The 13,822-nt window shown below is 39.0% G+C and overlaps 1 protein-coding gene across 1 annotated transcript in view; it reads right to left on the reverse strand.

The window, feature by feature from the left end:
* Positions 1-226: 226 nt before the first annotated feature.
* PPTC7 (protein phosphatase targeting COQ7) overlaps positions 227-13,822 on the reverse strand; it is a 37,249-nt gene continuing 23,653 nt past the window's right edge. The window contains exons 3-6 of the mRNA XM_024566759.4: positions 10,840-11,038; positions 7,061-7,184; positions 5,193-5,322; positions 227-4,072 (exon numbers count right to left, since the gene is read on the reverse strand). Of these exons, the coding sequence (XP_024422527.2) occupies positions 4,014-4,072; positions 5,193-5,322; positions 7,061-7,184; positions 10,840-11,038 (512 nt within the window). The 3' untranslated portion in view covers positions 227-4,013. The remainder of the gene's footprint in view (positions 4,073-5,192; positions 5,323-7,060; positions 7,185-10,839; positions 11,039-13,822) is intronic.

Genomic DNA, 13,822 nt, shown 5'->3' on the forward strand with positions numbered 1-13,822 from the left:
AACTGGATGTTTTGAGGAAGCTAAACTGATGTAATAAACCAGCTGGTGAAAAGAGCTAAGGCCAATAAACTAGTAAAAGACAAAATAATAGCTAGAAAGTACGGTGTCACTGCTAGACTAGTTGACTAAGGGGCTTGGAAATGTGGACTTGATAGAGACCAACAAACTCAATGTCAAGGGCTGGTATCTTATTTTGTTACTATTCAAATTAAAAGGAGTACACAGATTAGTATAAATACTATATTTATTAAATATCTTTACAGTTTATTTAAATGTATTTACAGAACTATTCCTGCATAAGTTATATTTCAGACATCCAATTCAGATCATTGCCTCTTGGGTAAGACAAATAATGATAGTCTCAAAACAGAAAAAAGCAGCTCATTAGTATATACAAATTCAAACCTGCTTCATTATTTAGCCATCTTTGCCACGAACTACCTGCTAACAGTTAAAATTTTGACATGAACACTGTCAATTTTTAGTTGAGAAGTTTAATTTTACAAAGGACTTAATTTTTTATGAATAAAATCCAATTTTTTTGCTTTATAATTTTAGTTTTATAAGCAGATTTTGGGTGGATTTTTTTTTGGTATTGTAAAATTTGTTAAATGCTAAAATGTATCATTTCTAGGAAAATTGGATGCTGTAGCTTCCACCAAAGATAGCTGGTATAAGGTGACAAGGAACCAAGAACTTATTCCCAAGTACAAACATTTACCATCTAGCCAATCTTGTTTACAATCTCCAAAACGCTCAAAACTGACTCAGTAAATTCCTACAATCCCTGCTTTGTTACTTGATGTGGTAGGTTGGTGGTACTGAAGGTGGTACTGAAGGCTACTGTTCTATCCAGAACAAATGTGGCTGATAGGAGAGACACTCCCATCACGCAAATTTGAAATCTAGTTGCTAATCTACACACAGCCCGACCCCCAGACACACACCTGGAATGGATTCTTTTGTGATGTAGTACCCATCAACCATGTGAAGCCAGCACAGTAATTCAGGACAAATAACTTGTTCCCCCGCCTCATTTCTTCTTTCAGTTTTTAAGAGCCTATGGCCTCCACTGCTTATCTGTTGGGTAAATTTTTTTTGTGCGCAGGCAGCTTAAGTTCACAGGAAGAAATAAGGTTCTGATATGTTTATAGAGTGCACATTTTAAAACAGAACAAAATAAAAATTTCAAGCATGTGATAAAAATATTGATTTTTTTATAATACAGTATTGCTTTATAAATATAGATGGAAAAGCTATAAACTTTACTGGTCTTTGGTGCATCCAGAGAGGGATAAATAATTTGCCATTTGTAAATTAGAAATCCAAATTCTCTTTTGTTATAAAAGTCCATTACATGAGGCATATGTGTGTGTGTTGCTTTATACTGCTTGATTTAAAATACAATTAACACACACATCAAGTTCAGAATCAGACATACCAAGTGGCATATCTCCAGTCACAGCCCACAGAGATTCGGGTCCCGTGACCTGGAAAATTTCGGCATGGGTCCCACACAGCCTCTGACCACTGAGAGTAGAAGGAGAGTTACTCAGTAAGCAGCACTCCAACTGACCACTGGCAGTCATAAACTTAAGTGCAAAACACAAAAAGGACAGGGAAAAGAGAAATCGTTTTGTGTACAAATCTACAGGCCAGGTCCAAAGTCAGTTCCACTGTGAAACTCAATTCTTGTCCCACTAATTTCAATGTCACTGGAACAAATACATTGTCGATTTCTTACGATCATTTCTCAAAAAGGTAAGTTGATTAAATGAGTTGTTAAAACACCACCAATCTAGCTTTACAAAGATTGTGTCTGACAAGTTAAATGAGAGCAGAGAAAAGCCACTGACTTAACCAGCTCTACCAGGAATCAAATGTAGGCATTGCAAAATTAATGCAAAACATATCCAGATCATAGGCTACCAACCTCTGACCAGAAATAATTAAAAACCCAATAAAAGAACTAATGTCATCAGCCCAAGTATAAATGTACGCCTTCAAACAAAACCCTTCTGGATGCAACTTTCTTTACTCTTTAAATACACAGAGACTGCAAATAGTTTGTGCAAAATAAATACCCCGCCATTTGCCACTCCGGCTTCCATGTTTTATCACAGCACGATGGGTTCTTGTTATTTAAACAGTCTCCCTCCACAACCGCCGGCCACCCCCCACCCTATCCCGTCTCCTCTACCAAAGAACTGTTTTGTCAAGTTAGGGTAGTTAAGGCATTCTGACATGTAATTAAAGGTGATTCAAAATAGATATCTAACATTATGCCAATTTAGGAATAGTAGATAAATTACTGAACGGCTTACAAATGAATAACTCATTCTTATTATAAATGAAATGCCTGTTACAAGCATGATGCATTGAAATATAGTAATGACATGTACATGGTACATGTTAAACAATTTTAAATAAAACAAAAGCTTAACAGTTACTCAAATATACAGTACAAATTCACAAAACAAAATCTTTAAAACAAGTTGAGGTAACCTCAAACATAAGTTTTGATGCAATAAACCAGGGAGTAAGTATCTCCTTTAGAGAGACACTTTCTATATTCTCCTCAAGTAGATTCTCATCAGGTTTAATTGCATTCTCATCTATACACCAATGTTACCTGACTTATATATATAAAACATGGCTTTAATTTAAGGATTGCTAAGTATATATATTTTTCTACCACCAAGTTAATGAAGGAAAAAAACTGACCCCAAAATATATATCTTTACAGCAGTTGACTTGTACATAAACCTTAAAAATAAGTTTGAGCTTGCAGATAATGAGAAAACTGAAAGAGGGATACTTAAACTACACACTGCAAGATGGCTATTCGGAAACTGTAAACATTAAGCTTGATTCAGAAACTCCTAAATTTCTGTGTAGGGCAAATGCAAATGTCAGATCATCACTAGTTTTCCTCGTGGACGTCTGTGCTACTGCCACTGCCCATGGCACCCTTCCCACATGGACTCCCTGAATTTGGTGCATGCTCGTCTATGGAAAACAGGCTGCTAAAAGGTCTGAGTGAAACCAGAAGTAGCATGACCATCAAAAGCCCCAAAACTCAAAGAAACAGCTGTCGGTTTTCAACCCATGAGGCCTACAGGCCTAGAGCTCCCACATGGGGGCATCACACAGACAGCTGGGAGGAGTTTCGGTCGTAGCATTAAGTCTCTTGGCTTTGAGGAGTTTACAATGTTGAGTAATAGTCCCACTAAAAAATTTCGGTAAAGAGTTCCCCCACCCCTCCTGCAGATTAGGTCACCAGCCTGTGATTTGGACTAGTCAATAAACTGCCAAAACGTTGATCACAGGATCACAATTATGCATCTTTTAAAAACCATGGAACATTTGCATCCATAGAATTAAACTGGATTTTTCTTCCAATTTGTAACAAGAACCCCCCCCCCAAAACTCCTGGGATCAAGATTTCATAATCCAGAGCAGTATTTTAGACCAGAATTATAAGCCCCTGAAAAATAGGAGTTTATAATGAAAACACAAAGCCACACCCAATCATAACAAAGACTGTATAGTACACGTGTAACATTTCTTTTGATGAACAATGTGTTTTTAGTAGATGTACCATAACATATAATTTGTGTTAGACTTTTAAAATCCCTTTTACACACTGTAATTTTGAATTCACTTTACCAACATTACTCATTTTCTTCAATACTTCAAGCATTTTTGAAAAGTAATAGCCATTTTGGCCTTGAAAACCTCCACCCCATCAGGGAAAGGACAATGAGAAGTGAAGGCCAATATATTCAAATCTTGATTCTCTTCCAAGTTGCTGGCAGATGTGAGCTAGTGAATGACAGTAGTGGTTCTCAACAGAGATCTCAATGGGGTCTCAAAGAGACAGGCAAAGGCTGACATCACTGGCCATTGAGATCAGTGGCAAAGAAATGTGGTCCCGCCAGCAGGATCCGCACATGCGGCCGGGGAGAACTTGGGGTAACGAAAGGAAAGGCAGGAGTTGACACCTAGGTGAGTCAGTCTGTATACTCGGCCACTATTGAAAGAAGGACAGTGATATCATCTGGCTTTCCACCTAAAATGAAAATGAAAATGAAAATGTATTCATGTATCTTGAAAGGAAGTGTCAATCAAAACTACAAGCCTAAAAAAGTACTAGGATGCAAATGCTTGCAATTCAGGCAGGTTTGGTTTGTCAATATATTCTAGTAGAGGAAAGAAAAAATATCTGATAAAGAGATATTAAACAAAAACACCAAGAGATTATATGTAATTTAACTGAAGCTTAAAAGAAAAAAAAAAAACCAAACATTCCCTGCTCTTTAAAACAGGAGCTCTGTTAAAATGGCCACCACATCGTCTGTTTATAGCAATCACAATAAAGACAAAAACTGGGTAAGATAAATTCTGCCTTATGTTTCTACCCATAAGCCTAATTTGGACAAACATACCCACTGTTTTGAAACCAGGAACAGTCTTGTATTCTAATCCGCCAAACAGCTATGGCATGTGCTTTTTTCTATTTTAATATTTCCTGGAGGCCTAAGAAATGCTTTACATGTCCTAATACTCTATTAGCCAGGAACTGACCAACTCTACTAGTTCTGATATGCTACCACCACCATGTGATCCCAGCTCTAAGACTAAGCTACTGGTCTGCTCCCACATTTACGTATCACTCAGTAGCCAGAAGGACTCTTCAAGCAAGGACAGTTTAACATTACTTCCCTCTTCAAAACCTGCTCTGGCAATTTGGCAGGCAAATACTGTCAGTGAGTCCCACAAAGCCAGAGGAAGGGAGAAGTGAAATGTCAGACCCGTGAAGGGCAGAATGTTAAACTGCTGGGAATGTCCAGTCCCTCCAGGCAGAGCCCGGAGGCCTTCTGGGCTCAGGTCCAAGCAGTGTGGTGGTGGCAATACAGGGCTTCAGGTTTCGCCTGCCTGTGCAGCCTGTGAAGTTCAGTTCTGAAGGGCATCTTCTGTGGGGAAGACGTGACAACAGGCACTGTTGCTCTGGTCTTGTCTTCCAGTGGTAAGGCTTGATGACCTAGCTCAAAGCCACTGGCTCACAGCTGGGTGAGCACCCCTCAACAGTCTCACCCTAGTGCTCTAGTTTACCTTCCCCCACAGCCCCAAGTGTTCCCTTCTTACCATGTTCCCAATTAGTCTCTATGACCTTCCTAAAGAATGCTTACCTCTCACATTCAGTCCGTTGTCACATGCAAACTGTGCGAAAGGTGACATATAATTTGGGTCATAGGCCAGCTCATGAGCTTGCTCAGCAATGCTTCTTGCTGTTTGCTGTATACTCTCATAATTTGAATTCTAAGATGAAGGATGAGGGAGTTATTTTGACTATAATACCACACATGACTTCTGTATTCAAGTAAACTTACAAACACCACTTTTTAAATCGGTAACATTTATCTAATCACGGTTTCTACCACTTCACGTTTTATTCCAGTAAGAGAACAGTAAAACGTTACACCCTGACTAAAATGAATGAGACCCAGTGCTGCCTGCCCACAATGTGAGATCAGAGAGTTTTTGCTAGATGGCCTTGTGCCCTGAAGTTTGGATTTTGAATTCTGCATTTTTTCCATTTCAAATTCTTAAGGTATTTTGCTAAAATGGGAAGAGAATGAAAGGACAAATTCTGATAGAACTTAAGGGATGAGCTCAATTTCCTTGCTTAGGAATGCACCCCTTGCCAATCCCCGTCTGCTCTCTAAGTAAGAGCTGCCAGTTACCCTACTGCAAATGCCTTTAGAACTTTGTATCATGATGGAAGATGCTTGCCTAGCTGTATAATCTTGAGCCACACCCTTACCCTTGCTGCTTCAGCTTCCTCATCAATAAAACAGGATGGGAAACAAGACCCATTTTAGCTTTAACATTCCAACATTCAGAATGGTTTTAGTATAAGTAATAGGAGGCCTCTGCTTCAATGTTACCTCGTTGAGAGGCCTTCCTTGATCAATCTTTCTAAAATAGCAGCCCCTCTCTATTCTCTATCCCTTCACCCTGCTTCTTCTCCTTATTTACTGACAACATCACAGGGAGGGGCAAAAGGGGGTTTACAGTTGTTCGTATGGAAAATAATACAATAATTAACAAATAATAATATAAGACTCAGAATAAATCCTGAGTTTTGCGTTCTCACAACTGTTGCCCCACCCTGTATATCTCTATTTCTTTCTCTGTATTATCTGCCTTCTTCCCGTAGAAGATAAACTCCAGAGGGCAGGAATATGTCACTTCTGCTTACCACCCAGCCACCACACAAGAGTAACAATGCCACTACCTATAAGCACCTGGTCTTTAGTGAACCTCACAGATGATGCCTGGAACTAAGGATTTCGCATGCAGAGTCTCAGTTAATCCTCACCATAACCCCCTAAAACAGGACCGTTTGTACCCCCATTTACAGGTGAGAATATTGCTTAAAACGTTTAAAAACTTACTCAAAGCTATATGGGTTAGTGATAAAAGCATGAGAAAAGACTCCCTTTTCCCAGAGTTAGTATTTTTACAAAGCCAAGAGAATGTGGAAAGACTGACTTTCACTTCCACTCTCTGTATGGGTCAAGTCTGAACTGTTTTATTGCTGGTGGCAGCTCAGATCACATCAAGGGCCCTAGCTGCCTGCTGTCCTTGGCCGCTGTCTTGGCTGGCTTTCCTACGACAACTTCCTATCTTTCCCTGCCTCAACCGCCTGCTGGGTTTGCTATGAGAACAAAAGGAGAAAAGGACCAGGAGCCAACCACTATTAAATACCATTAAAATACAATAAAAAATACAAATAATAAATTTCTTAGCTAGATTTATCCTACCTTTACCACCCTACTAAAAGCTTAGGTAGGAAGAAGCCTTCTTTCCCTCAAGTTATCCATTCGTGAATATTTCCATTTAGAACTGCTTGAAAGATTAGAACTATTATTTTCCTATATTCACAAAATTGTCCTTTTTAAAACTATAAAAAGAGATAATGCAATTGAATAAAGAAAACTCAACTGCCTAGAGAGGGCTATTTTTTCCAAAGACCAACCTTTGAGTTAATTACCTTTAACTTTTTTAGCTCCTGCAGGATCATATAATCAGGCATGTTGTCAAAGAGTCCATCTGTGGCTGTCAGGATAATGTCTCCTAACTGGACATCAAAAGATGTGCTATCAGCAGCATCCGGGCTGTGACAAGGACAGGGGAGGGGCAAAGTTAAGAGAGCTCTTTAGAGGTACCATGCAAAGTTTTCAATAGGCACTATGTTACAATGAAATGAGGCTTTAAGAAAAACTATCTTGTAATAGGAGTCAATAATAAAAGTCAGTCATTCTGAAACTCCTAACTTTGGAAAAATTAATTGAAAACTCTGATATAAATATTTCAAAAGCTTAACTAAAATTACCAAGTAAAACAGAGTGTGGTGATTAGTCACATGTGGTTTAAAAGGAGGAGGCCTTCTTTTCTGAGTCAGATACTAACATGCCTCTAAAATCCTAGGGCAAATGAGTCTTTATTTCCTAATTCTTTAGAGCCACATTCCAACCTCTCTTATTCATTTTCCACTCATCCATTTCCCGGCATACTTGAATCTGGCTCTAGGAAGCTCTGTTATAGCGGAACAACTAATTGAGCACCATGGAGGAAAGCATGCAAACCCTGTAAGAATTCATTCATAGGAAATACCTACAATTCTACAGTACTAGTAATTGCTAGTATATTACTGGCAATACCATGTTAGTGTTACTAAGTGATACTTATTCTGGCAGGGTAAGGACTGTGTAGCTCCCGGGGCTTACAAAGTGTTCCTCATGTTTAAGTCTTTATTTACTAGTATGCTTGGACCATAGTAGGTCTTCTGTATGTCGTGACTAAATGAATGAAGAAACAAAGTAACTGGCCCTCCAAACTTGGGGGGAAACAAACATTCTGAAATGCAGAGTGGAAGGTACAGAAGTGAAACAGGTAGCAGTGGTTGCCTCTGAGGACAGGATGCGGGGCTGGGGGTAGGGATAGGAGGTAGATTTACACTACATCTTTTTGTGTAACACTTTTAAAAAGAAAGATAGGGAGACTTTTTTCCTCTGACAAAACCTGATGAACACAGACATAAGAATGGAAAAAAAAACCCAGGTGGCAAGAACAGAAAAGATCATATATTCAAAGCGTTAATGGCCCCCTGAGAGGCTGATTCTCAGCTACTTCCAAAGGCTGGATTCCCTGCTTCCAGGCCTCCAAAGTGAGGAAGGGTGACAGAGATACCTAATAACTTGCCTTAACCTGTGATTAGGCAACAAGAGCCAGGAAAAATTCATACACTGACCCAGAAGGGAGGGGCTGGAACCAAAGCACCCTAAGCTTGACAGAAAACCCCCTAAACCTGTGTAAATACCACGGTATAAAATTTGTGAAGAGAAAACATAAAAACTAACAACCCACCCTGCCGGGGATTTATACTGAGTGAACTGAGGAAACTTCTGGTTCATCTGCTTCTGACTGGGGAAAGAAGCAGCACATCTAAAAGTTCTGTGATGGGGTTTGTCAAGGAATCAACTAACTTATACATGTATACAACAAATATTTTGTAGAAACAGCTACTAAAGGAAAACCTGTAAGTTAAGGTTAAAATAACAGTTCATAGATAAGATGGACTAAGAGTTAAGGAGGTAAGATACAGCAGGGGGAAAAAATGACTAAAACTGGTGGAAACCAGGCTGATTTATTCTGCAGAATGAAGAGAAACTACACAAGACTCTTCACATTTGCTCAGTCCTTGGAAGCTAATCAGATTCTAGAAGTTCAGATTAATGACTAGGCTGGCCCTGAAGCTCTATTTTATGCTGAGGCTGTTCGTTCCCCAGGAGTGTCCTTTGCTATTCTGCCTGTGAGAGACTCGCTACCATTGGACAGTTTGTCCTCTTCTCCCAACACTCCCACCCATGAGCTTGGTGTTCTGCCAGCTGCAGTTCTGCCCATTTTGACCGAACATATTGTGCTGTTGGAAACTTTGCCTGCACTGAAACACGAGCTGAAATCACATGCTAGCAAGCTGTCTCTGGGCTCCAGGGGAAGAAACCTCCACCTCGTTGGCAGGCCAGGCCAAGTGTTGCCCTAACCAGACTTTCCCAAAGATAGTATGTGAGATACGCCAGGGCTGCTCTAGCACTCAGAAGCCAAAACAAGAATAATCAAATAAAGGAAAATGAAAACACTGTTCTCCAAAAACTGTTAGATGAACTTGATACCTACATCAAGGCTTTGAGGTTCTAAATTCTCCCCACTCCAATATGCTTAATATGAATGTGTATTACAGCTAACTGAAGAAGGACCCATAATCCAATATTCTCCCAATTATGGTAATCTGTCTTAATCTGAAAGTAAAAACGCTTCCCTCTCTCTAGGAGTCAACAATAGAATTTAGACGGGCAATACTGAATACTTAATTACATAATATGCTCATTCCAGTTTAAAAGATGGTAATAATCAGTTTATCTTAGTTAGGACTTAAGATCTGGCTTTATAAGAATTATTAAGTGAAGACAACAGGCACCTACAAGAATGCTTCTATTTTTCCAAAAGGTATACTACCCAGCTAACAACACTTATGAATCAACAACAATGTCTGTGCTAGGTCCTATAAGTTTGTTATAGGGAGTGAAATCTGAGACTGTCTTATTAGCCTTGTTCTGTACTCTTATCTTAGAAAAGATTAACTGTAAAAGTTGATTCAAAATAGTACCCATGGTCTTGAAAAGTACTCTTGACAATTTAAAAATGAATGGGGAGGCATCAGAAGAAAAAGAGACCACACAACCGCATCATCACAGAACATATCCAAGACCACTTTCGATTCCATTCCCTGCAAGTTAACTTGGCCCTAACAGGTTCTGCATGGACTGCAATTCTATCTGTTACACGTAAGAGGAGGCCCTGAGAATCAGGAAGTTTTATTCTGATAAATAAAGCAGATGCTTGTTTGCACTCTTCCCTAGAAGCATATGCAAAATCTTGCACAAGCAATGGTGTGGATGAACAATGACTCATTTCTCCAGCACAATTTAACACAACTGTACATATCACATGGGCTTGGTATGAAAAACTGATATTCTGTAAGCTTGAAACAGTATTTTCACAGTCTTGTCAAATTATTGGTTATCAGATTCAACTTGGCTGTAATATCAAGTTTAAGCAAAATATATTTCATTTGTTTTTTAAAGATTTTATTTATTTTCAGACAGGGGAGAAGGGAAGGAGAAAGAGAGGGAGAGAAACATCAATGTGTGCAAGAGAAACATCAATCAGTTGCCTCTTGCTGGCCCCCAACCAGGGACCTGGCCCGCAACCCAAGCATGTGCCCTGACAGAATCAAACCTGTGATCTTTCGGTTTGTAGGATGATGCTCAACCCACTGTGTTATACCAGTTAGGGCTAAGCAAAATATCTTTTGAAGTCAATCTGAAAGGTCCTCATGCCCTGGCTGGTGTGGCTGAGTGGACTGAGTGCCAGCCTACGAACCGAAAGGTTGCTGGTTGAATTCCTAGCCAGGGCACATGCCTGGGTTGTAGGCCAAGTCCCCAGGTGGGGGCGTGTGAGAGGCAACCTGTCGATTTATCTCTCATACACTGATGTTTCTCTCTCCCTTCCTTCCCCTCTAAATATAAATAAATAAAATCTTTAAAAAAAATAAATAAAAGGTTCTCTTGATTAAGAACATTCTCAATGTACCTTCTTTTCTCACATGAGAATGAAAACGATCTATCTCCACTGTGATTTAGGGGGATGGGAGGGAACCTGTGGGTGGGCCATGTGCTATTCACACTTAATGGTGAAAGGAGAGACTACCTGTCACTCAGGACGACTCCCTCAGCTTCTGGTGGTGCGATTGAGAGCTGGAATGGAGTGTTGAAGTAATGCTGCTGCTCATCTGATCGATGTACAACTTCACCCCCCCTGACGACCAGAAAGCCTGAATCGCCAAGGTTTGCTGTGTGTAAGCGGTGGCTAGTTCTGTCCAACACCACGATGCAGGCAGTACTGCTACCTAGAAACAAAAATGGTCTCCATTTACTTTTTCTTCCCAGGCTGCCTTTGTATATACATTTTTATCAAATTACCCCTAAGAGCAACATGCCATAATTTGAACCTCCTTTGCTTAAAAAGGACCTTTCTTAACTATACTCCATGTTGCCAGCAAATGTCATCAATAACCTGATCAGAGTCCAAATAGTGGGAAAGAAGAAGGGATTTGTATTATACATATCAAGTGGACCACTGATGATCTGAATTCTTCCATTTGCAGAGATAGAAAACAATTAAAATGGTTGGTATTCAACCACATTATTTCATTCCAATAGTGCTATTAATCCATGCCAAATGCTCAAAAGCATGTTGTTGAAACATTAAGCTTTAATACTTAAATGCCAGAATGAGAATATTACATTTTCATTCTGAAATTTCTCATTAGTAACTGGCAGGAAACCTGCACAAAATTCACTAACATTTAAGACAGGGCACATAATGACAATTTTTAACCAGATTTCCATCTGTTGAGCTCAGGAAGAACTTTTATTGGGGACTGACTTACTAGGAAGTAACAAGACTAATTTTTGCAGGTAGGTTGTGGAATCAACCTGTTCGGTTTACAGAGACTACAAATGTGCAGACAGAAGAGACCACATTCTAAGCAGAGAGCAAAAAGCTTCCATGTGTGTACCTTTGTAGCATACAGCTTACATGACCTTTCCCAGAATGAAAGGCAGTTAGTAAAACTAGTAAGATCATTTGCAAATACTAAAACTTAAACCTACACCTAAAGAGAAAAGGCAAAATAGAAAAATAAGCAGTTTACCAAGAAATATATGAAAAATGATCATCACACTACTAATCATTTTGTCTATTAGTTTAACAAGAATCAAAAGGAAATAATGCATGGTGTTATCAAGAGTGTAGCAAACATGGTCACTGCTCATTCCAGTAGTGAAAGGGTAAAACTAAACAACCTTTTTAAAGGGCAATATAGCCCTGAAAAATGTGCATATTCACTGGTGAGAATTTATTCTAAGAAAATAATTAAGAGATGCAAATAAGACTTAGGCACAAAACTATTGTTTAAGATCAGGAAGAACTGGAAGCAACCTCACCATCTAAAATTAAGGAATTGGCTAAATAAATTACAGTTCATCAGTATAATGGCAGGCTGTACACTGTCACATAATACCTGAAGAGTATCCTCTTAAATAAGTCAGCCTGCCTGTGTGTGAGTGCTGGCCCTGCCACTTATTAGCTGTGTGACCTGGGGCAAATTGCTTAACTTCTCGGTGCCTGAGTTTCCCACATCTATAAGAATGGGGATAACAGTAATTACCTAATAGCAGTGTTCGTGAGGATAAAATTAGTTAAATCATGTCAAACACTTATAACACATAATAAGTGTTAGCTTTTTGACAACCACTAAATTGGTAGAGAAATATATTCAAAAAGGAAAGATAAGTCAAACAAGTAGGTTACAAGCTAGTAAAGTTTCATTTTAAAAAAAGTGATGTCAAACTTAAAAAACTGTACCTCATAAAGAGTGAATTAAAAAAAAAAAAAGCAATAGCAGACAATGGCCAAACTGTAAGATGACAGTTAGAAAGCAAAATGAAATAAAACAAACAGGGTGTGGAACTAGCTCTCAGGACTCCATCATTTAAATCTTAGGACTCCATCATTTTCTAGCTGTGTGACTGCCAGTAGACAAGACACTATATTTTGCCTTAGGCCTCAGTTTCTTTCTAACATAATGGTGGATAAAAGCACCTATGAACTTAGCTGAAGATGCTGTTGTGAGCACATTACAGATTCATCCTGTTACCGTTATTCCATTCACAGAGAAAAATATCAGGAAGAATGATCACTAATTTAATTTTTGCTATTAATTTTTTCTAAATGAAAATGTGTAACTTAATAATTTAAAAACACTAAAATATAAGCAATTTCTTCATTGTAATGTTCAGAAATTCCATTCCCTTGTTTCTACAGTACACACACAGGTACCAACCTGACACATTAATGCTAAGCTACCTTGTCCTTATTCATTAAATGTCAAAGAAAAACACAGGAACTATAGACAACCTACTCCACAGCTTCCATGAGCGCTAAGATTGTCAATTACCCTTCCTTCCTAACTCAATGCAGAGAAACTCCAATCATTTATCATTAATAGAATCATCATACAAAAGATCTTCTGAAAGCTGATGGAATTAATCTGAGAACAAAAATTAAGACGACAGATGAGTAGCACAGCCTTGAAATTTTTGCTGCAGTAAGGTCTCATGTTGATTCATTATTACTCACTGACAAATGAGGCCTTCGTTTTTTGCTACCTTTGTGTCCGTTACCTGCTGAGTAAGAACCAAAAGGGTCCTCACCAGTGAAGGAGCTTTAATATGCAAAGAAGTACCAACAAAGGCAAGCCCAGCCTTACAGAATCATCTGGGCTTGGAGTATACACTCCTCCACCTCTTCAAATCGCTGATGTGTGCATGTGGCACAGGCCCTAACAACCTAATACTGGGAGATGAGCTTATCATTCTTAGGTGTTTGGAGAGGAACAAGCAGGCAAAGAAGGAAAGAGATGCTGAGGACAACAGCAATGAGCATTCAGATGACTGACCAGTCTACACAGGCACCCAAGCAAATCCTCCACGCTATCATGGAAATGTTTTTATCACCTGACCCTTTATCTTATAAACTATAACTAAGCCTTTTGTGTAACAAACAGAGAATGGAATGACTCCTCAAATTCTTCAGATACGTTGGCTTCATAAAACCTACATCTACTTAA

The sequence above is a fragment of the Desmodus rotundus genome, chromosome 7, assembly GCF_022682495.2.
Source record: "Desmodus rotundus isolate HL8 chromosome 7, HLdesRot8A.1, whole genome shotgun sequence".
Lineage (NCBI taxonomy): Eukaryota > Metazoa > Chordata > Mammalia > Chiroptera > Phyllostomidae > Desmodus > Desmodus rotundus.